Genomic DNA, 23,755 nt, shown 5'->3' on the forward strand with positions numbered 1-23,755 from the left:
CCTGTGGTCGGTCCACAGGCATCTTCAGCAGAATAAATAAGCTGTACAGGGAGAGGGCATAATTAAACAAAAAAGTGGATGTGGATGGATAGTTAGCTGGGTGGGTGGGTGGATGGATGGGTGGACAGATGAATGGATGATGGATGGAAGGAAGGAAGGAAGGAAGGAAGGAAGGAAGGATTGATGGATGGATGGATGGAAGGAAGCAAGCCTGGCTGACTGGATGATGGATGCAAGGATGAATGGATGGAAGGAAGGAAGGAAGGAAGGAAGGAAGGGAGGCTGACTGGATGAATGACTGCATGATGGATAGATGGATGGAGAGATGGGCTGATGAATGAAAGGAAAGAAGGAAAGAAGGAAGGAAGGAAGGAAGGCAGGCTGGATGACTGGATCGCAGACAGGTGCGTGCATGGATGGACGGATGGATGGACAAATGGATTGATGAACGGTTGCATGGAAGAACAGATGGATGGATAGATGAGTTGGGTTGATGAACAGTTGGGTGGATGGGTGGATGGCAGGAAGGAAGGATGGTTGGATGGAAAGACAGATGAGGTAATTTTACCAACAGTTGGATGCATGAGAGGGTAGCTGAGTTAGTGGGTGGACAAACACATGATGGTTGAGCAGACAAGTGAGTGAAGGAATGAAAGAAGTAACACGATTGAGGAGTTGCCCGGTGATGTGTGCAGCATTAAAGGATAGAGGAATGAATTGACCACCTGGATGGACAAGTTGTTGAATGAACGAACAAGCCAAGCCATTAATGGCTGGAGGGATAATGGATAGTCAAGGGGCAGCGGCCCCGGGCACAGCAGGTGCTGAGCTTGGAGGGCTCTGCCCTCTGGGAGGAGTGACAGCACATGTGCCCCTACCCGAGCTGAGAGGTACCAGCGACCCTCAAGTCCCCTGTCTCCCTCATGCGGGGGACTGTGCTGTGTGGCTTCCTTAGGGCCGGCCAGAGCAACCCTCATTAAAAGCTGACAGATTTGTGCGTATACCCACCCAGCTACCCACAGCTCTGCTCAGCCCCATAGGCCCTTCTGCCCCCAAAGCCTTAGGGAAGCCGGAAGGGGAACCAGCCCAGTCCTCCTTGCTCATGCCTGTTCTTTCTCCACCTTTTTTTTCTCCAGGGACTTCCAGGCCCCAAAGGGGAAAAGGTAAGTGATGCCGGATGCTGTCCAGATGCAGATGTGATAAAGGATGCCAGAAACCCGTCTCCAGACCCCAGCTCCAGAGTGTGGCCTTGGGGACATCACATCCTCTCCTAGAGCCTCAGTTTCCCCATCTGTAAAGTGGGGCTACTAGTGCCTCCCTCCTAATGGTTACACGGCTTATATTTAACAATTTAAAGTGCCAGGGGTTAAATTGGAGTTCTCCCAGCACCAGAGCATGACAAAGCTCAAAGCACGGTCTGCCCAGAATGAGGAGTTTCCAAAGGAAGTCCCTGCCTGTGAAAAGGGGGGTGCCGGGAGAGCCAGGGACAGGGGGGTGAACAGTCCCTGTAGATGGGATTCTTTGTGAGGAGTGCACCCCCACCCCAGGAAAACAGATGGCAGAGAGCTGCCCCTGTGAACTTTACACCCCTTGTGAGAAAGGTTTTCCTGGCATTTGGCGCTGAATGTCACGGCAGACCCCTGGAGGGCTGGGGCCTCCAAGTGTCTCAGAAGGGAGGGCGAGAGAAGGGAGACCTGTGTGTCCCACAGTGGGATCAGAGCAGAGAGGGACCAGAGCAGACCTAGGTGTGGCGGGATGCTTCTAGGGAATGGCTGGGCGAAGCTGGGCCACATCCACCCCAGCACCAACCCCGCCCCCCACCCCCGCCGCGATGTGCCCACGGAATAAGGGCAGCCAAGGCTCCAGTCCACCATCAGAGCTGTGCAAGGCACAGGACCCGGCGCTCAGGGCGTCAGGTTAGCATTAGGGCTCCACCGTCAACTGTACAGCTTTGGATGCGTTGGCCTCAGTTTCTCCATCTGTAAGTGAAAGCAACCTCACAGAGCCAGGGGGGAAGACTGCACGAGGTAATGGTCTGAGCAGGACAGGTGCCGGGATTATTTCCCTCAGGCTCTGGCTGAATGAGGAAGGCAGAGGCTTTGAAACCAGAGAGAAATTGGTGTCTTGGCATCTATCACTTAATAACATACTGCCCCAAAACTTGGGGACTTAAAACAATGATTCAGGTAATCATCAACACTCACTGTTCTGAGGTTTCAGAATCCCAAGAGGACGCGGTGGGAGCAGCTGGTCTCTGCTCCCACCGTGTTTTGGGGACTGGCAACAGACAACAGAGTGCCCAGTTCCACGCCCTGGGTGTGCTAGCTGTGTGACCTCGGGCAGGTGACTTAGCTTCTCTGTGCCTCAGTGTCCTCATTGGAAATGGAGATAAAAATAGAGCCTGCATGTTACGGTTGTTAGAATTCAGTGAGACTATGTACATAAAACACTGAGCACAGGGTAAATGCTCAAAACATCTGATAAAGCAATAATAGTAGCAGTGATCTGTCTTCCGGTATTTTTGTTCTCAGGGTGCACCAGGAGACTTCGGCCCCCGGGTAAGAATGGAGAAGACCCCCTCACCCACCCACCCAGTTTGTTTTGTTTTATAATAAGGCATATCTAGCTTTCTTCCAGATCCCTTATACCTTATCGCAGAAAGAGGTGCCCGCGGTCTCTGCCCATGTTCTATCCTTTGTGGTTTCACTTAAGTGGCCACGGGCTGGAAGCCCCAGGCCCTGGTCTGGCTGAGATCATAGATGGGTGTCTCTAGCTGACAGACATCCCAGTCATACTTATCACCATGGATGGCAGGGGGGTGTGGGGGAGGGATGTGGGACAGTGGGGCTAGCACTGGCCCCAGAACGGAGACTAACCTTCCTGAGGGTGACTGGCACCCCAGGAAGTGGCTGCCACTTATCAGCCAAGTAACCTTGAGCAACTCAGTTTCCCCTCTGAGACTCAGTTTCTGCAACTGTGGAGAGGGGGTGGTGACAGACCCTACCCCAAGCTGCTGTGGCAAAGATTCATTGCAGACATAAAAAAGTAGGCACCCAGGACTCAGCATGGGGACAATAGGTCCCCTGGCCCTCAGAGCCCCCAGGGTCCAAGGGACTCAGAAGTGCCTCCTGCCAAACCTGGGGTCTCTTCAACGAAGCAGAGCAAGTGGTGGGGTCTCTTCGACGAAGCAGCGTGGAGACCCCGGGTGGGGTGGCCCCAACAAAGCAGATCTCAGCAGAGGGCCACTTAAATGGCCCTAAATGCGTGTCCCCACCATTCCTACCACAACCAGGGCAGAGGCCTGACCGCCCAGAGAAAGGCAGTGGAGTGGTGGGTTCCTACTTGCTTTCAAGAAGGTTAGGGAGTGGAGGTTGTAGCTGGTGAGTGAGTCACCCCCCAGCCAGCCTCTGCAAGCATTGGGTGGAGTGGGGGCGGGGGGGGGGGTGGTGGCGAAGGTGGCAGGATGCAAAGAGGAGGCAGCTCAGCGCCAAGTGTTGGCTGGGCTCCAATCCCTCCAGCCTCAAGGCTCTGAGCCTGGTTTGTGCAACAAGACCAGGAGGGCCCACATCACAGGTGGTCGTGAGCATGAGCTGAGAGCAGCCGGCTGGCCAGGCTGAGTCCCCAGGACAGAGCTTGTTCTGTGCTGAGCCTTTGGAGGGCAAGGCCCCCCGAAAGCTGGCCAGGTGGCCCCGAAGTCAAAGAAAGGGCACCTGTGTGGAGCTTTGTGGCTGCTGAGAAAAATCCTTTGGTTTGCTTGCTGTTGGGTGTGTGAAAGCTGGTACTCTAAATGGGGATGCCCACTCCTCAACAGACTAGAACTCTCCTGGCCCGGGGGGTCATGAAAGAGAGATTCTTTCTGAAGCCCTCCCTTCACTCTTCGTGGATGTCCTCTTGTCCCAGTGTTCCAGCCACTTCTGAAACAACCTCCACACTTTCAAGGGTGGTTTAAAACAACAATGTGCCACGGTCTCTCAGGACCCCTTGGGTTGGTGGGGGTAGGCGATCTCTCTCATCGCAGGCAGAGGCTGCTGGGCCTGTAGTCCAAGGTGATGGCACGCCCCATGGCCACAGTTGATGAGGCTGTTGCCTGGGAGCTCGGCTGGGGAGGGTCTCTGTGCATCAAGCCTTCTCCCAGCCTGGCAGTGGGCTTCCTAGAGGGGCATCCCCAAACTAGCATCCCAGGAGGCCAGAAACGTAACGGTCGGGCCAGTTAAGAGCTATATCTGGAATGGACGCGGTATCACTTCCACTGTATATTATTGGTCCCATCAGTCACGGGGCCCAACCAGAGTCAAGGTGGGGAAAGGGGAACAGGCCCCAGATCCTGATGGGGAGAGGGGGGGACGCCCATTGCAAGGGGCCTGCGGGATGGGAAGGAGCATAGCGGCCATCTTTGTGGAGAACGTTCTTGGCCTCTCCCAATCACTCGGCTGGGTTAAGCGGCTTTGCCTCTTCTGAATCACCCTTCTGCCTTCCTGACCACACAACCCGTTTGCTGACTAGATGGTTTTCCCACGACTCAATCCGGGCTTTATAAGTAGAGACCATCACGTGTACAGTCGCCGCATCTTCAAGGTAGCCTGGCCCACTGGTGTGTCTGCTCCTGCTGGCTTGCGTGTTCCCTTGACTCACCCCTGCATTTCCAGGGTTAGACCTCAGCCATCCGATCCCAGGGCACACACAAGGCGGCTGGCCAGCCTCACACCCTGAGTAACTCAAGGGAAGAGCCTAAAAAACCTGTCCTGGGGCCTGTTCAAGTGTCTAAACTCATTTTCTGCCCCAACAAGTAGAGTCCAGACCAGTGGTGCCCATCGTGGGGGCCCCAGGCTGTGAAAGGAACAATGGGGTGTCTTCGAATTCTTCCTGATACAGCGGAAAATGAAATAGGAATTACCCACCTCCATCACCACCCATGGCTGGCTGAGCTAACCACACCTAATGGGTTTCTTTACACTGGACTGGAATTGTAGCCCCTTGGTCATGCCCCCGGCAGGGTCAGACCTGAGTGGGGGACATTGAGAGCTTCGGTTAATTTTTTAATTGGGAAAAACAAATGAACTGTGTCTTAGGTGCAGCTGGCTGAAGAGGTGAACTTTCCTATCACGGGGTCCGTGGATTTAAAAAAATGTCCAAAAGGCATTGCTCTCCTCAATGGCCAGAGGAGCCTTTCCCAGCTCTGAAACCCTGGGTAAACAATTACCCTTGCTGTTCCTGACCACTCCGTCTGTGAAATGGGACAAGAGCAGTGTCTCAGCCAGGTGGTCACAAGGGTTGGGTGAGACACCTTCTGGGAAGTCCTAGCTCGTCGGCACTGGGCACACAGCAGGGGCCACCTCTTCCAGAGGCTTCTTCCTTTCTTGGTTACGGGGAGTTTGGGAGCTGCTAACACTGTGAGTCAAGCATGCCCCATTACTATACCCTGTGCCAGTGCTGGGCAGGTACCACTGGGGTAGCAGGAAGTGCCGGGGGCACAGTGATCCTCCCTCATTGTAGGCAGGGCCTCGAGGTGAGGGCTCTGGCTGCCTGAGGTCTGACCCAGTACTAACATCAGGTCCTTGAGTCAGGGATAGGATGCTGCATGACAGAGACTGTGTGGCCCTTCGTTGCTCTTTTTATGTATTTTTTTTAAGTTTATTTATTTATTTTGAGAGAGAGAGAGACAGGGAGAGAGAGAAAATCCCAAGCAGGTTCCGCATTGTCAGCGTAGAGCCCGACAGGGGCTCAAACTCATGAATCATGAGATCATGACCCGAACAGAAACCAAGAGTCAGACACTTAACCGACTGAGCCACCCAGATGCTCCTCTTTTTAACTTTTTATTCTGAGATCGTTGCAGGTCAACAATTAGTGGTAAGAAATAATACCCCAGAGGGGCACCTGGGTGGCTCAGTCGATTGAGCGGCTCAGGTCATGATCTTACAGTTCGTGAGTTTGAGCCCCACATAGGGCTCTGTGCTGACAGCTCAGAAGCTGGAGCCTGACTTGGATTCTGTGTCTCCCCTCTCTCTGCTCCTCCCCCACTCATGCTCAGTCCCTCTCTCTCTCTCTCTCCCCCTCCCTCCCTCCCTCTTTCTCTCTCTCAAAAATAAATAAACATTAAAAAAAAAAAACAGAAATAATACCCCTTGTCCCGTTCCCCCCACCATGGCAATGTCTTGCCTCACTCAAGTACGAGTTCATAACCAGGAAATGGATACAGTCCACCTGCCTTATTTGGATTTTACCCATTATATTCACCTGGGGGGTGTTTAAGTCTGGGCAGTGCTATCACGCTTGTAGATTCCTGAACCACATGCAGAGACCCCCTCATGGTGGCCTTGCCCAGCTACAATCCCTCCCTCCCCACCCCATCCCTAACCCCCAGCAACCATTAATCTGTGCTCCACCTGTATGACATTTCCATGTCAACAATGTCGTGTAGATGCAGCCACACAGTATGTAGCCTTTCGAGATTGGTTCTGTTCCCTCAGCGTGATGCCCTCGAGATGCATCCAAGTTACTGCACGCATCCGTACTTTGTCCCTTTGCACTTACTGCTGAGCAGTGTTCTGTGATATGGTTGTATCCCTGTCGGTTAACCCTTCACCCATTGGGTAGCTACATTGGGTTGTTTCCGGTTTGGGGCCATTACACGTAAAGCTGCTGTGAACACTTGTGTGCAGGTTTTGTGTGAGCCCGAGAGCTCATTGCTCTGCGTGCATACGTGCCCAAAAGCGCACCTCCAGCACCTAATAAAGCAGGAGCTGCCCAACGGGGAAGGTCCTTCGGGAGGCGTGCAGCGCCCTCTCCAGGAAGAAGGGGGCCAGTGGGGCCCACGTGCTAGCTCCCACATCCAACGTGTCTCCACTCTCAACTGAACACCAGAGCTGGGCTCCAGGCACCGGGAGCTGGGAAGATGGCACATTCCTCGGAGGGGAAGGGTCCTGTTAGCCTCTTATGTCAGAGTACAAGCTTGTCCCTTCGTGTGGCCACCAAGAAGCGGCAAGAAGCGCAGTGACAAGGCGCTTCCCTCTGAGCCTGCTCCAGCTGGGGAAGGGAAGGCACAGGCCTGTCCATCTGCAGAGGCTTCTCTCTGGAAACTGGAGCCCCTTTCCTTCCCCTCCCGGTGAGCCACGCACCATGTCTTCCAGGGAGACCAAGGGCAAGACGGAGCTGCTGGGCCTCCGGGGCCCCCTGGACCCCCTGGGGTCCGAGGCCCTCCTGGCGACACTGGGAAAGATGGCCCCAGGGGAGCACAAGGCCCAGAGGTAAGAGAGGGCATGGAGGTGGAAATACCCCGGACCTGGTCCTGCACCTACCAAAACCCTAACCCCTGACCCAGAAACAACCCCAGCCCCAGCCCTGTCCCCAGTCCAGACCCAGATCCACGCCTAACCCCAACCCCAACCCCAGCCCCCACCCAGACACTTACCCCACTCCAGCCTTATACTTACCACCATGCAAGACCTTGACCCCAAACTCATTCCCAAATCCTGGTCCACCCCAAATAGAACCAGAGGCCCTGAACCTGATATCTGTTGTGATTTCACTCCCATTCCTAACCCTGGCCCTGAGACCCACATGTGGGCGCTTCCTCCGGCAGATTTACCAAGCCCTGTTCCTCCCTCGCTCTCTCTTTCTCACTCTCTCTCGCTTTCCCACCTCCAGTACTAACTAGCTAGGCTCAGCTGTCCTCCTGTAGTTCTACCCGAACCCCGAAGGCCAGACTTCATGTCCTTCCCCTTCCCCCAACACAGGGACGCAGGCCTGTCCTTCCCGTCCCGTGCAGATCCAGCTCCTCTACCAAACTGTCCCCTCTCAGGGCACCTACTCAGTTGGCTCATCCATGCCTGCTCACGTTGGGCGTGTAACTCCCTGAGCCTCGACGTTCTCATCTGTGAAGTGGGAACAATGGCACCCGCTCTTCAGGGGTTTGGTCAAGATGACACAACACGAGAGACTACTTGGAGCCCCAGCACAGGGCCTGGTGGGGGGAGTGGGCTCAGCCCCTGCACTTCTCATCCCCTGCATCCCCTCCAGAGGCTCTCCTCTTCTGCCCCCTCAGGGTCCCAAAGGAGAGGCTGGACGAGACGGCGAGATGGTCAGTATCCAGGGCATTTCAGAGGCCTGGGCTGTTAGGCCCATGGTTGCAGGCCCGGAAGCCCCTGTCCTGCTTACAGCCGCACTGGGGGTGTGTGCGTGCGGGCACCCCTGCCCTCCCGCCCTGTCACCAGCATCAGGGAACAAATGGGCCAGGCCCCCAGCCCCACGTCCCTGGGAGGGAGCCCACAGCCCACTGCACTGCTTGAGATATGGTGCAGAAGTGGCCGTAGACATGGGGAAGGGTCAGGCCTAGAGCAGGCAGCACAGCCCCACCTCCTGCCGTCTAGCACCTGGTGTCACCCTTTATAAAATGACCAGAAGGAGAACCTCCCAAAAGCAGCCTCCAGTATCCCATTTAATATTTTCTCTTCTCTTGTTCCAGGGCCTGAAGGGACCCCCAGGGCCCAAGGTGGGTGCTCCTTACTCCATGTCCCCTGCCCCAGGCCTGGGAGGGATGGGCTCCCTACCCCACTGCCCCCTCCCCATGACAGCTGTCCCTCCCCACCCCCCGGCCCCTGCCGTGAACAGCACCTGCAGGGGTGGGAGGGCAAGCTGTGGTCTTCCCTGAAGGAAAAGGGCTTTCATTACTTCTCTCATCTCAGAACCACCCTCTGAGGCTGGGGCTTCACACCCCCCACTTGCAAAAGTAGTGACTTGCCCAGGATCATTCAGCTTGTGGGGGAGGGGGACACAGTCGGGAGTGGAGTCCAAGACTGTCAGTCCCAGCATCCGTGTGCACCTGTCTGTGGGGCCGGGATCTCTAGGCTGTCCCCAGTCATCAGGGCCACTTCTCCCAGAGGAATAGGTGGCCTGGTGTCTGGGCCATGCTCTGAGGATTCTGACCTCTCTCTTGCACCCCTTTACCCCTTCCTCAGGGTGAGCCTGGCATTCCTGGAAAGAAGGTGAGGGGGCCCCCTGTGGGGTATGTGGGAAGAGGCTGGAGAGAAGGGCAGGGCTCCCAGTGGGGCCGGGCCAGGGGAGGGGGGGGCGACCACAGGAAAGTCCTCACATATGGGTCCTCTGTCCTCTGTCTCTGAAGCCAGGATCTTGTTCATTTATCCACTTATTCCCTCATCCTTTCCTTTACTCAAACACAGCAAATTTGTTCCCAGTTCACAGCCCTAGACAGTGGTTCTCAAAGGGAGGTTCTAGGACCAGCAGTATCCTCAGAGCTCCAGGCACCCCAGGATGTTGTGATTTATGATAAATCCATATTTAGTCTCAGTCCTCCCTGTCTCTGGAGCAGACTCCTAAAACTCATGGAATGTCCTGAAGGATGAACCTAATTTGAAGGTGTCTATTGTCATGTGAATGAGGCGATGTTGGGCCCCCACCTGAGGATGGGGGGTGGTTGCCTGGAGAAACTTTGGAAGGTTGGGAATTTCAGTCCCAGCCACCAGCCTTCCAGGGAGGGGAGAGGGGCTGGAGGTTGAACTGATCTCACCAGTGGTGGGCGATTTAATCATACCTGCCTGTGCAGTGAAGCTCCATAAACACCCAAAAGCATGGGGTTCCGAGAGCTTCCGGGTTGGTGAGCACGTGGAGACTTGGAGAGAGTGGCGCTCCTGGAGAGGGCCTGGAAGCCCCACGCGTCGTCCCTGTACCCTGCCAGATGCATATCTTCCATCTGGCTGTTTCTGAGTTACAGCCTTTATAATAAACCGGTAATCTAGTAAGTAAAGTGTTTCTCTGGGTTCTGGGAGCCGCTGTAGCAAAGCTGATGGAACCCAAGGAGCAGGTGGTGGGAATCTTCACTCTATGGCCAGTTGATGAGAAGTAAAAGTGGCAACAGGCTTACTCCTGGTGCCTGGAGTGTGCAGGTTGGGGACAGCCAGCGGGAGAGTCCTGGAGGACTGGGCCCTTAACCGGTGCCATCTGACACTCTCGAAATTGGTAGACACGTATCAGAATTAGGCTGAATTGCAGGACACCTGGCTGGTGTCGGAGAATGGCTTGGTGGTGTGGACACACCCCACCCCCATCAGATTTGGTGACCAGAACTTTTAGACCCTGTCTGTTCAACAGGCCCCTGGGTGACTCTGACATGCACTCAAGTTTGGGAACCATTGACCTGGAATGATCTTTCCCCACCTGTTCCCAGGCCAAGTCTCCAAACAGCTGTCCCCTCCCCCAGGAGACCGTTCCTCCAAGCCCCTTCATCCTGCCACCCTCTTACATTCCCTTTCCACCACTGCTTCCACCTCCTGGCATGGTGCTATGTGCTTATCTGGATATTTCTTTGTCCTCAACCCCTGTCACCCATTGAGCGGGGACCCTATCTGCACAGAGAGTGCTCATAAGATGTTTGTTTGTTTGTTTGTTTGTTTGTTTTTAAAGTTTATTTATTTTGAGAGAGAGGTAGAGAGAGAGTCTCAAGCAGGCTCCATGCTATCAGTGCAGACCCTGATGCGGGACTTGATCCCCCAAACCATGGGATCATGACCTGAGTCGAAATCAAGAGTCAGAAGCTCATCCAACTGAGACATCCAGGGGCCCCATGACATTTGTTGACTAAAGGAACAAATCCCTCTCTCCTCCACCTTCCCATCCGCCTTCCTTCTGCACACACCTGCTGACACATGCTCTGGGCTGGCCCTGGGGGACCTGCCCCACCCCTGTCCTGACCCAGTGTGACCAGTGTTGGTGCCAGCAGAGGACTGGTGTGCTGGGGAGCACAGGGTGGGGGAGACGTCCAAAGCCGGTATGCCCGGCCTGAGGGCTGCAGCCTCGGCCTCTCTCTCCACAGGGAGATGACGGGACGCCAAGCCAGCCAGGGCTCCCTGGACCCCCAGGGCCCAAGGTAGGTACATGTGCCTCCCCCCAGAAGGCCCCTTGCCTCCCCTCTGGCTGGCCCTTTCCAATGGGGGGGGCATGTGCTGATGCCCGGGGCAAGCCAGAGAGGCAACAGGAAGGCCCTGGGCCCCACTTGCACCAGGCGGGGCATCCCATCCGGTCATTTGCCTCCCTCACACCCTCAGGCCCTCCTAGTTCCCATCTCAGGTGGCCCCTACTCTATCCTGTCCCCAGGCTAGGAACAGGGTATCATCCTTGCTCTCCCAAACCATAGAGATGGCCAGTCAGCCTCCAAAATGTCTCTTGAGCCCCTGAGCTGCCCTAACCTTGCACCAAGACCCAGACCAGAGAAGTTGGCCGTGGTCTGGAGTCCCCAGGGCTGGGGAGAGTCCTGAGGCCCATCTCCCCTCAACCCCAGGGGGGCTCAGGCACGTTCCCCAGGAGCCCCTGAAAGCCAGCAGGCCCAGGTAGCCCCGCGCCGGCCCCTGGTGCTCACTCACTGTGAAATGTTTCTGTTGCAGGGCGAGCCAGGGAGTGTGGGGCCTCCAGGAGAAAACGGTGTGGACGGCGCCCCAGGGCCAAAGGTGCCTTACAGTGCGCGGCTCAGACCAGTGTCCCCATCATGGGGACACCTCCCTGTGGCTTCACCTCCAATTTGCCCTTTGAAGTGGGGAGTCCCGGGAGGGCTTGGGTCCTAGTGTCTCATTCCTCAGGCTGTCAGAGGCCGGCCTGGGGCCTGGGTGGCCAGTGGGTCTGGGTGAGTGACAAGGCCTCCACTGAGCTCAGCTTTGTGGCTGTCATCTTGTAGCCCTCCCTCCGTGGCCCATCTCTCCACACCGTGGGGCCAGAGGAGGGTCCCATAGGTGCTCCTTCCATGAGCCCTGTTCCTGGAGTGCCAGTCACAAAAATTAGTCCCTTAGGGCCCCAGCATGTGAGCCCTGCGCTTTTTGGTGAAGAGAAGACTGGAGGGGGCGTGGGGCAGCCATGCATACATGGCCACAATCTCGTGTCTCCACAGGGAGAGCCTGGCCAGCAAGGTGCCGATGGAGCCACAGGGCTGCGGGTAAGCAGTCTCCCCTCTGGCCACACTGAGAGGACCCAGGGGCCCGGGTTCTTCAGAAGCCCCTGTTCCCCAGACAACCCCAGAGGAGCTCCAGAAAATGGGAGTCTTTTTTTTTTTGATAATTCATTAGCGTTTTTTTTTTAAGGTTATTTATTTATTTTGAGAGAGACAGAGAGAGCAGAGAGAGGGTGGGGGGAGAGAGAGAGAGGGAGAGAGAGAATCCCAAGCAGGCTCTGTGCAGCGTGGAGCCTGATGCCAGGCTCGGACTCAACGAACCGCGAGATCATGACCTGAGCCGAAACCAAGAGGCAGGCACTTAACCGAGCCACCCAGGTGCCCCTCAATGGTTCACTTATGGATGTGTGAAAACAAGTCCTCCCCACATGAGTGTCTGTCCTCCTAGAGTCTTTTCTTCTCATAGTTAAGCACAGACCTTGTATCTGTCCCCTGTGGCGTTACCTTACCCCTGTGGGGGTGCCTTGCCCCACATTGAGGCTCAGGCTTAAGGTTCGTTGCCATCTCCAGAAGCAGGGCTGGTCTCAGATCGTTTGTGACCAGCCCCTATCAACCCACCTTTAGGTTGACATCCAGAGTCCTGTCCTCTGCTCTGTGGCTTCCGGCCATCACGTTCCCTCATGCTCCTGGAGGCTGCTTTTCTCCACAAAACAAGGCCAGGTGCACAGCCTGGTCATGCAGGTGGCCGGGCTGGATTAGGCGCTGAGCGTGGGATTCTGTGTGAACCATACAGTTCCATACAGGCCATGACCGTGCGGGTAGCTGGCAAATGAGGCCCTGACCTGGATGTCTCCGCCCTCTGCAGGGGGCTAGCCCCAGGCCTGACCAGAGTGTTGCCAGCAGAGGGCAGCCTGGGATGGAGGGAGGTTCAGAGAGTCAGGGCAGGACGGTCATGTCCATGCAGGAGCATGTAAGCCTGGGCGTCCGTGTGCTGGTTACTAGTGCATGGTGCGTGCAGCCTCCGTCAGAGGCAGGGAAACGGAGGCCCCAGGGCAAGATCCAAGGGTAAGATCCAGCTGGCACATTTCGTATTGGTCATCGTAGCGTTTGGGGGTTTGGGGAGTGTGTTTATTTTTGCTTGTTTGCCAACATCTAAAAATCTGAAGAACCTGGGGCACCCGGGTGGCTCAGTCGGTTAAGCATCAGACTTGATCTCGGCTCAGGTTACGATCTCGTCATTTGGGAGATCGAACCCCATGTCGGGCTCTTGTGCTGAAAGCACAGAGCCTTCTTGGGATTCTCTCTCTCCCTGCTCCTTCCCTGCTCATTCTCTCTCTCTCTCTCTCTCAAAATAAATAAACATTTTTTAAAAATCTGAAGAACTTCCCATCAAAATTAGACTTTCTGTTTTCCCTGGAGAACTCCAAGATAAGGCCTCGGTGGACTTCAATTCACACCTGAATTGCAGCCGGACCAGGCAGGGGCATGGTCCCTCACTGCTTCAGAGCCCCCTTCCCTCCCTGATGCCCACTGCCTGGGCCCCCGGAGCATTTTGCCAGTGAACGGGGTCCCAGTGCCCAAGTAGATTCTGGAGTGTGGGCTTGCGGGGGTCCCACCAGGTTACAGCTCAAGTTACACGGACCGTCGTGCGGGCCAGGTTCCCAGGTTCTCTGGCTGAGACACAGACCTGAAAACCGCAGCCCTTCCTGAAATTCTTACTCTTCCTCCTGCCTTAGGGTCCCCCGGGCCTCAAGGGCGAGCAAGGAGACACAGTGGTGATTGACTACGATGGCAGGATCTTGGATGCCCTGAAGGTAGGTTCCTGGCAGGGCCAGGATACACCCCTGTTGTTCATTTCCTGAGGGGACAACCACATACTTTTCATGTTAATCTTGCACTCTTTTTTTAATGTTTGTTTATTTATTTATTTTGAGACAGAGAGAGAGAGGGAGCACAAGCAGGAAAGGGGCAGAGAAAGAGAGGGAGAGAGAGAATCCTAAGCAGGCTCCAGGCTGTCAGCACAGAGCCTGACACAGGGCTCGATCTCACAAACCATGAGATCATGACCTGAGTGGAAACCAAGAGTCAGACACTTCACCGAATGAGTTGCCCAGGCGCCCCAATCCTGCACTTCCTTACACAAAGAACCAAGGGCAGCTTGGCACAAAGACCCCCAACTCCACCAGGTGCACCCGATAAGGAAATCAGTGCTATGCTGAGACCCACCCGATGCTAAGAGCTGCTGGGAACATGGATTATGTGGCCCCCAGCTCCCCGGTGGCCAAAGCAAAAAAGGGAAGCTCCCCACTCAGGGGCAGGAAGGAGATCATTTCCTGATGTCCAGTCTCAGCAGGCTTCCCAGGGAACCCAGGCCAGAGGGCTAGGTCTTCTGAGAGCTGTCGGTAGAGGTTGACAATGGCACAGCCTGCTTCAAGGAGCTTCAGGAGATGCCTGGGGCCTCTGAGCCCTGTCTGGGGCCAGACCAACTGGGGGCCCATCACCAGTGGAGAGAGAGGTTGGGTGCTAGCTGCTCACGGCTCCCAGGGAGGGAAGCTAGGGAGGGAGAGGGGAGGGACAGTCATCAGAGACCACACGCGGCCTCGGCACCTGACCCTACCTGAGCCCCATTCCAATTATCTCCCACGGGCCTCAGGGAAGTTCAAGCTGAAGTTCAAGTGGCCGGCCCCAGGCCTGCATGGTGTGTTGCAGCCCAAGGGCACGCATGGGCATGGTGTGCCCCAGCCCCGCTTGGAGAAGCAACCTGAGTATAGGGAGGCAGGAAGTAGATTTTGGATGCCAGGCTGGAATGATGCCTCCAGCTGATGGGCACAGGCTGCCACAGTTGGTTCTTGAGCAGAGACATAATATTAAAAATACATATTGTGCGGGCAGGGGGCGCCTGGGTGGCTCCGTTGGTTGAGCATCCAACTTCGGCTCTGGTCATGATCTCACGGTTCGTGGGTTCGAGCCCCATGTCGGGCTCGCTGCTGTTGGCACAGAGCCTGCTTCCGATCCTTTGTCTCCCTCTTTCTCTCGGCTCCTCCCCCACTTGTGCTCTCTGTCAAAAATAAATAAACACTAGGGGCGCCTGGGTGGCGCAGTCGGTTAAGCATCCGACTTCAGCCGGGTCACGATCTCGCGGCCCGTGGGTTCGAGCCCCGCGTCAGGCTCTGGGCTGATGGCTCAGAGCCTGGAGCCTGTTTCCGATTCTGTGTCTCCCTCTCCCTCTGTCCCTCCCCCATTCATGCTCTGTCTCTCTCTGTCCCAAAAATAAATAAACGTTGAAAAAAAATTAAAAAAAAAACTTAAAAAAATAATAATAATAAATAAACACTAAAAAAAAAACTTTAAAAAATACATATTGTGAGCAGGCTAGCCGGGGAATTGTGTGGAAGGTGAATCAAAGTGTGGAGGGGGGGCAGCTGGAGGCAGGGAGGCCACAGTGGGGTGGGGGTGGGCTCTGGGCCTGGGTGGGTGGAATGGAGGAGGATAGGAAGACCAGAGATGTCTCAACAAAGGTGCCAGCAAGAAGGGGACAGGTTGCTGGGGTGAGGGGCTGGGCAGGGTGCCTCTGGAAGGTGACAGATGAGCCATGGTGGGCAGGCAGCCTGTGGGAAGCCTGGGTGGGAGCGGGAGCTGGGGAGCAGGGTCAGACCTAGAGACACCATCCCCTGCCCGTGAGGCCCAGGACTCACGGGAGGGGCAGAGAAGGCAGTGCTGGACCACTGTGAGGGATACAGTTTTTGGCCGGCCTTGAATGCCAGCGGGGGATTTATGCTTGCTTCAAGGGGCAACAGGGAGCTCTTGCAGGATCTTGAGCAGGGGAGTGTTGTGAAGAAATCTGTCTTTGGGGGATACTAGCTCTGAAGGCAGAGGGATTCTGGACCCTCTGTGGCAGTAGACACTGTGGTATCTCACCCAGTGCCTGTGCCAGCGCCCTGCCCCCTCGCAAGACAAGAGGGCCTGACCTGACAGGGTGGGAAGCAGGCTGTGAGGGTCCTTGACCCTCCTACAGGCCAGCCGGACACAGCCCTGATCCCCGGGGTGGAAGGGGTGAGCTAGCCACAAGGGGGACACTTTGCCTGAACACTGACCGGCTTGACTTTCACATACAGGGTCCTCCCGGGCCACAGGGGCCCCCAGGGCCACCAGGGATCCCCGGAGCCAAGGTCAGTTCACGGGCAGTTGTGTGGCCTCACCCCGAGCCCCTTATCTCCAGCACCCGCCTCCCCTCTCCTCTCTGCCATGCTCACTCTGCTTCTCTCCTGGCATCCCAGCCTGGCTTCTAGGGGCTCAGAGAAAGCGGCCCTGCTCCTTCCTAACCTAGCTGGCCGCCTTCCTCCCAGCCCTAGCTCCTCCCCGGGAAGCCTCATTCACACATGTAAACCCTGGAGACATCCCCAAATCCCATAGATTACATAGCCTGTACACATCATTTACACCCTGCTTAGTCAGCGCAGGAGAAAGAGCCTAAGACTTGGAAATCAGGCAAGATCTGGTCCCAGCCTGGGCTATGTGGCCTGGAATGAGTCATTTAATAATCCTCTGACCCTCAGTTTCCAAACCTGTAACCTCCCAGACTATAGATTATAGCCCTGGGCTGTATCTGCTCATTGGAGCTGAGGAAACGAGAAGAGCAGGGGGGCAATGCCTGGCACGCGGCCGGGCACCCAGTGGCCACCATCCTGGACCTGACTAACTCCAGGGACCCGACCCAGGGACACTGTGCTGAACCGGCGGCGGGGGGTGGGGGGGCAGCCCAGCCATAAGTCCCTCTCCAGGACCACAGGACACTGTAACCCCCCTTGCTTTCTATTCCCTCCTAGGGCGAGCTGGGACTGCCTGGTGCCCCGGGAATCGATGGAGAGAAGGTCTCTGGGCCTTTCTATTTGGTTGGCAATGCTGGTGCCTAGTGTTGGGCTTCGTGTGTGCCTGTGTTCGTGCATGTTATGTGTGTGTGCGTTCATGTGTGCATGAATGCACGTGTGCGTGTGTGTGTGTGTGTGTGTGTGCAGAGCTAGAGAGGGGCCACATTACAGCGTGTGCTGCCTGTGTGCATGTCCTGAGTCTGCCCTGAGGCCTCAGGCAAGCTGCTCATTTTCCAGCAGCCTCGGTTCGGTTCCTCGCCCGGAGGTGAGGGTGGTAACAGCTGTGAGAGGTAACTAATTCTGTGTGTGGAAAACAGAGCGGGGTGGGTGCCTGGCACAACGCAGCAGAGTCTTCGAGTGGTAGCTAATGTCGTTACCGTTGCTATCAGTACTCTTAGTGTCCCTGTAAGTGTATATCTGCGTGTGATCCTACTGACACACCACAATGCCAGGGGCGTCGCCGGGAGTGTCTTTAGTGCTGGGTCCCTAGTGTGTCCACCGTGGACAGTATGTGATTGGTTGAGAGAGGGAATGAGTGGCCAGAAGGGGCACTGAGTGGATGATGGGTTGTACAGGGGGTTTGGGGGCTCCCACCACCAGCTTCTGAGATGCGAGCGCAGGGTTGACCCCAAGCCCCGTAAGTGCCCCCTCAGGGGCTGCGCAGTCCCCCGAACCCCACCTCTCCACGCACTGGCCCACCCTGCGCCCCGTCTTCACTCGGGCTCCTCATTGCACTTACCTGGGCCAGGGGCCCAGGATAAAGAAGTGGGGGTCTGGCCTGGCCAGGACTAAGCTCTGGGAACCCGCTGGGGTGGGGAAGGGAGCCTGCTAGCCTCACCAACCCCTTGTTCTTGTGGCTCACAGGGTCCCAAAGGAGCTAAAGGCGACCCAGGAGAGGTGGGGCCGGCCGGACCCAAAGGGGAGGCAGGCGAGATGGGCCTGTCGGGCCTCCCGGTAGGTGTGGCTGGGTCCCCCCTGTTTGCCCACGTGGGGCTCTAAGGCAGGTGCATGCCCACCACAGCAGCTACAGGGGCGGGAGGGGGGCAGCTGGGGCCCTGCCAGCACCACCACCACCACCCCAGCCCAGGGTCACCGAGCCTTTGAAAGGAAGCTCTGACAGTCCATGCTGCTCAGACCCTCTGAGCCCCATCTCCTCCTCCATATAATGACTTACCGCCTGCTTCCCGAGGCCTCCGCAAAGGTGGAGCCCAGCTGGCGGGTGGTTAGGTCACACACGCTGACCGCTCAAGTTCGCATCCGGCTCTGTCTCCTGCTGACTCTGGAACCCTGCACGAGCATCCTAAGCCCCCTGGGCCTCCATTTCCTCACCTCCAAAATGGGGGTGATAATCTCCCACTTGTGAGGGCAAGCACGACAGGCCTGAGAAGGGTGGCTGGCAGGTGATAAATGCCCACTATCTGTCACCGTCATAGTGGCTGGACTGGAAGAGTTTGGGGTTCAAGCAGCCCCCAGATGCCACCTCTTCACGTCTGGTGTCCATCCATGAGGCTCCCTCAGCTAGAGAGGTGGTACCAGGTTTGAACCCGGGTCTTTGCTTCCAGAGCCCACAATTTATACCACTATCAATGTGCTCTCCCCAAACCCCCTGTGCTGGGCATCCGGAGCGTGTCACTGATTCAGGGAAAATACTTCAAGCTACAAAGGCCAACTCACTGCTGAGGCTGGAGGCCTCATGGGGAAGGCAGGGGAAGTGCTGACCACCATGGTGGGGATTTTGATGATGGACGGAAAGGGCTGAAGGCCATCCTGTCCTGCAGGGCGCCGACGGCCCCAAGGGGGAGAAGGGAGAGTCGGCATCTGACAACCTACGGGAGAGCCTGGTAAGGGGGCTGTTGAGGACCAGGGTCCTAGCTTAGACTGGCTGCGGCCCCAAACCTTGGGACAGAAAGGCCACCTGGCCTGAGCCAACCAAAGGGCAGCGAGGGAGGGGGAGGGGGAGCCTCGGCTGTGTCCTCCAACTGAGGCCCCTCTGAGAACCCAAAGGCCAGCCCCTTGGCTCCCCACTAGACAGTGTGCCCTTCTGGGGGCAGGAAGGAGACTCGGCCCAGTGGCTCAGGGCCCAGCACCCCCAGGAGTGCTCATCCAATATGTTCAAGTATGGGTGGGTGACATATGACGGGGGGAGGGGTGGTGGTGACTAATCCACCTCTGACTGCTTCCTAGGCTCAGATCATAGTGGAGCCAGGGCCCCCAGGCCCCCCTGGTCCCCCAGGCCCCATGGTAAGAGCATTTGGCTTAAAGTAGCTGGGACATGCAGAGGGTGGTGAGCCCAGGCCTAGAGCTGTGGCCCAGGGGATGACGGGATTTCTCGGTGGGGAAGGGGCCACATCAAGCAATATGGCAGAGCCTGGGTCTGGGCTTGGGAGGCCACAGAGGTCAGGGCCATGGAGACCAGTGAGTGGCCCATGAGCCTTTGCGACCCACTGTAAGAGGAACCTGGCTCCGAGCACTGGACCCAGCCCGATGGCCTTTCTGATTTGCTCTCTCCTCCTCCAGGGCCTTCAGGGAATCCAGGGTCCCAAGGTGAGTTGTGGGGCATGGGTGGAAACCCCCCTACTCACTTCAGACCCACAGCCTGGACAGTTCCAGAAAGCCTTGCTAATGGGCAGCGAGGGCCCCACACTGGGCTCCAGACCAGCTCCGCATTATCCCAGGGCCTAAATGTTCAGAATCCCCTGGAGTACAACCTCCCTGATGTTCTTGGAGCCAGCGTCCCCTGCCCCCCACTGGGGCTCTGTCCCCCTGCCCAAGCACTAGTCTGCTGCCTCATGCACACATCCGTCTTAACTGCCCCCAGCCTGGACATGAAGTCTTGGGCGTCATGTGTATTACATAATGTCATGTCCTCTGCTCTTAAATTAAAACCGTGAATGTGGCCTGCCCACGTGCCCTGCCTGGAGGAGGCCAGCTGGCCTCCCTGTTTGCCATGCCTGGCTTCTCTCTCATGCACCCTGGGGGAGAGACTACCTCTCCATTCCCCCAGCCCAGAGGCCGGCGGGACTTGGTCATGATTCCCACCAGCTGAGTGGGGCCAAGCATGTGGCCGACCAGATGGGCTGCTTCTGGCTCTGTTTTGTCCCAAGGGCCTCCCCAGATCGTGTTTAGAAGAGGCAGCTTCTGTTAGGGACAAGGTCCAAGGCTGGGGCTCAGAAACCCGACTGGTCCTCAGCTCTGCTGCTTCTTGCCTGTGTGGCTGGGCCCGTCCCTGCCCCTCTCTCTTGCCTCTCTTTTCTCATCTGTGAAATGGGTGTGACCGCAACAATCTCCTGTGATGACCCATGGGTGGGGAAAGGTAAAGTGCACACACTCATAGTTCATTCCGATTATGTGCACTGGAAGGAAGCTGGGGTCAAGCCCCTGAGAGCCTGGAGTCTGTCCCTCTGCCCTGCATCCCCACCTGTCACTGAGGCCCCAAGCTTTCCTGTCCTGCTGTCTGTCTGACCCCTCCCCACTGACTGCTGTCTCCTCTTGGCTTGCAGGGCTTGGACGGAGCAAAGGGAGAGAAGGGCGTGTCGGGGGAGAGAGGCCCCAGCGGCCTGCCTGTGAGTGTCATGAGCCTTGTCCATCCTTCCAGGCTGCTAATTCCTATAATTGTCATGCTTCTTGACCCATTCCTTTTCCACCCAGGGGCCAGCTGGCCCGCCGGGCCTTATTGGACTGCCAGGAACCAAAGGAGAGAAGGTAACCACCCTCCTTTAACGCCCCCCAAGTATGGCCACATGTTTGTGGTGTCGCTCGGCCTTGGTGGCTCAATCCCTGACACCACACTGTCCCGGGGCCAGAAATCAGGCTTGTGGACAATTCACAAGGCTGCACATCCCAGCCATTACTGCTCCCGGCACCCCCTCCCCAGCCCCCTCACATCTTTCTTTGTCTCTCCTCAGGGAAGACCCGGGGAGCCGGGCCTGGATGTAAGTATCTCATCATTCCCTGTAGTCAGGCTCTTCTTGTGTGTAGCTTCTGACCCCGTGCTGGCCATACAGTCACCTGATCTGCGACTTGGATGTGACCCCCTTCTCCAGGGTTGAAACTCCAAGTTCCCCCTGTGTCCTCAATGCCAAGTCTAGTTCATAGCCCAGAGTAGGTACTTGATGGGTGGATGATGGGTGGATGGACCGATGGATTGATGATGGATATATGGATGATAGTGGATGGACAGATGGACGGATGGATGGGTGATAGGTGGATGGATGTTGGATATATGGATGATAGATGGATGGGTGATGGATAAATGGATAGAAGGATGATGCATTGGGGCGCCTGTGTGGCTCAGTCTGTTGAGATTTCGACTTCAGCTCAGGTCATGATCTTGCAGTTTGTGGGTTCAAGTCCTGCATCAGGCTCTGTGCTGACAGCCTGGAGCCTGCTTTGGATTCTGTGTCATCCTGTGTCATTCTGTGTCATTTAAAAATTGCACTGTTGCAATATCCTAGTGAGAGATGCTGAAGCTTCAGCTAGACATTACTGAGGGAAGAAGAGGAGAGGAAGTATTAGCTCGAGGTTTATTGGATCTTTAGCCAACAACAGAAAACAGTTTAAACTGGCTTACACTGGGGTGCCTGGGTGGTTCAGTCAGTTAAGTGTCCGACTTCAGCTCAGGTCATGATCTTGCGGTCCGTGAGTTCGAGCCCCATGTCGGGCTCTGTGCTGACATCTCTGAGCCTAGAGCCTGCTTCAGCTTCTGTGTCTCCCTCTCTCTTTCTGCCCCTCCCCTGCTTGCATTCTGTCTCTCAAAAGTAAACATTAAAAAATATTTAACTGGCTTAAACTGATTACTAATTGAAAAATCCAAGGGTGCCTGCATGGCTCAGTCAGTTGTGTGTCTGACTCTTGATCTCGGCTCAGGTCATGATCCCAGGGTCGTGGGATCAAGCCCCACCTGGGGCTCCACACTGAGCATGGAGCCTGCTTGGAATTCTCTCTCTGTGTCTCTCTTTCTCCCTCTGCCCCTCGCCCCCACTTGTGCACACTGTCTCTCTAAAATTTAAAAAAGTCCAGAGGGACAGTGCGTGGATCCACACAACCCACCTTCTCGTCCTCCTGTCTGTGCTTTCTCTGTTGGGGTGTCATTTCAAGTTACATGTGGTAATGAGGTGGAGGCAATAGCCCCAAACCCTGGAGAAAGACCATTTGCCTCACTCTGTATTCTTTTAGAAAAGTCTCATCATCTCTCTCTGGCCCCAGTTGGGTCAATGCTGAAACATGACTTGCCGTGAGAAATGCAGCACCCTGATTGGCCAGCCCTGGTCACATCCTCCCTCCTGGAGCTGGGAGTGGAGTCAGTGGGTTATAAGAAGGGAGGGTGGCTCCCAGGAAAATCAGGTGGCTCTTGCAAGGGCAATGGTGACCAGATGTAGGGCTGCACGGACTCTGGTGTCCACCCTAGGCTTTAAGGAGAGAATGTCACCTGGGAGAGCAAGTGTAGACACAGAATTTCTGATTGGGAAGATGATGCTCCATCCATGAAAAGGGTCCAGAGAAGACACCAATGCTGAATCCAGTTCAGGCTCTGTCAGGGAGGTAGTGGAGCTAAAGAGACCAGGCCACCAGCGGTGTGGCCACGGCTGCCTTCTGGGAGGCCTGGAGCTGAGCTCAGAGCCCACCGGCTCTACCTGGCAAGCCTCTGGCCCTGCGCCCACTCCACCAGGCCCAGCAGACATGGGGAGTGTGCTCAGAAGCCTTCCCTGACCTCACACCTGGATAGAACAGCCCCTCTCCCTTGGACCTCATGGCATCTGGTTCATCCTGTGTCACTGAGCATAGACCATCATCTTCTATATCCTCTTGCCTGCCATGTTAGACTGTGAGGGAAGTGTCACATTTGTAACTGCAGGGTTTTAATTTGTGGAGGTGACTGACACAGTTTGGCCAATGCCATTGGAAGAAAAATATGTTACTTATGTTTCCCAAGGGAAGGGCTCACTCACTAGGCAGGGCCACATGGGGAAGCACCAGGTTTGATCCAGAGGTAGAAGGGAGTGGGGGGCAGCTTAAGCCAGAGCTTTTACTGGGGCTTCCTTGGGAAAGGCAAGACAGAGCAGGAGAGACACTTGAGGATTAGTTAGTATGAATAATCTGGGCAGGCTCCGGGCTGCAGGGGTGGTCCCTAGTTTCCTGCTACCTGCCCTTGGGATGATTTTGGGCCTTGGGATGATTTCAGCTTGCTGTGTGAGAGGCAGATAAAGGGAGTGATTTCGGGATTTTCAGTTTACACATAAAAGGTGTGCCCCACACCAGCCCTTTGCTGTTTCCAAAACTCAACATGAGGGAGGGGCAGCCTCTTCCTAGCCAGCAAAATTTTTAAGATGTCAAAACATAAGACACAGAAAATAAAGGGGGAGGGGGGACACATCAAATCTGTTTCTCTGTCCTCAGTATCCAGCCCACAGCCCAGTTCCTAGTGGATGCTTAGAAATGTCGATTGCAGGGGCACATGGGTGGCTCAGTTGGTTAAGCGTCTGACTCTTGGTTTCGGCTCAGGTCATAATCTCACAGTTCGTGAGTTCGAGCCCCACATCGGGCTCCACACTGACGGTGTGGAGCCTGCTTGGGATTCGCTCTCTCCCTCTTTCTCTGCCCCTCCCCTGCCCGTGCTCTTTCTCAAAATAAATAAAAACTGTTAAAAAGTTTTTAAAAAATGCTGGTTGCATGGGTGGATGGACAGATGGATGAATGGGTGGGTAGAGGTGGGTAAGAGATTAAGCCAAAGGCTCAACAAAGGTCACCATTTCTGAGTCCACCAAAGATAGTGACATAAACTTCCACAAGTTTCCTGGGTCTCTGTCCCTAGCCAAGCTAGGGCCAGTGCCAGCAGCCTGTGACAGTGACGTGCGAGAGAAACCCCCCTGCCTGAGGGCTTCTGTCCAGAGACACCGCCACTGTTCTCTTTTGGAGGAAGCAGTGCTAGCGTCCTGAATGTATGCTTTTCTTGAAATCAGCCTCGTGCCGAACATACGTGTCACCGAGGAGTCGA

At 55.9% G+C, this 23,755-nt stretch overlaps 1 protein-coding gene across 5 annotated transcripts in view; it reads left to right on the plus strand.

Annotated features, from left to right (window-relative positions):
• The window catches only part of COL23A1 (collagen type XXIII alpha 1 chain), a 355,881-nt gene that overhangs the window by 328,401 nt on the left and 3,725 nt on the right, over positions 1-23,755 (plus strand). For 4 of the 5 annotated variants that reach the window (XM_045057588.1, XM_045057580.1, XM_045057577.1 and 1 more), the window contains 19 exons: positions 1,137-1,163; positions 2,532-2,558; positions 7,131-7,247; positions 8,045-8,080; positions 8,465-8,491; positions 8,958-8,984; positions 10,829-10,882; positions 11,397-11,459; positions 11,894-11,938; positions 13,630-13,707; positions 16,009-16,062; positions 16,720-16,764; positions 17,626-17,715; positions 18,540-18,602; positions 18,946-19,002; positions 19,279-19,305; positions 20,262-20,324; positions 20,410-20,463; positions 20,667-20,693. In XM_045057588.1, the coding sequence (XP_044913523.1) occupies positions 1,137-1,163; positions 2,532-2,558; positions 7,131-7,247; positions 8,045-8,080; positions 8,465-8,491; positions 8,958-8,984; positions 10,829-10,882; positions 11,397-11,459; positions 11,894-11,938; positions 13,630-13,707; positions 16,009-16,062; positions 16,720-16,764; positions 17,626-17,715; positions 18,540-18,602; positions 18,946-19,002; positions 19,279-19,305; positions 20,262-20,324; positions 20,410-20,463; positions 20,667-20,693 (981 nt within the window). The remainder of the gene's footprint in view (positions 1-1,136; positions 1,164-2,531; positions 2,559-7,130; positions 7,248-8,044; positions 8,081-8,464; positions 8,492-8,957; positions 8,985-10,828; positions 10,883-11,396; positions 11,460-11,893; positions 11,939-13,629; positions 13,708-16,008; positions 16,063-16,719; positions 16,765-17,625; positions 17,716-18,539; positions 18,603-18,945; positions 19,003-19,278; positions 19,306-20,261; positions 20,325-20,409; positions 20,464-20,666; positions 20,694-23,755) is intronic. The other variant, XM_045057582.1, reaches the window with a different exon arrangement.

The sequence above is a fragment of the Felis catus genome, chromosome A1, assembly GCF_018350175.1.
Source record: "Felis catus isolate Fca126 chromosome A1, F.catus_Fca126_mat1.0, whole genome shotgun sequence".
NCBI lineage: Eukaryota > Metazoa > Chordata > Mammalia > Carnivora > Felidae > Felis > Felis catus.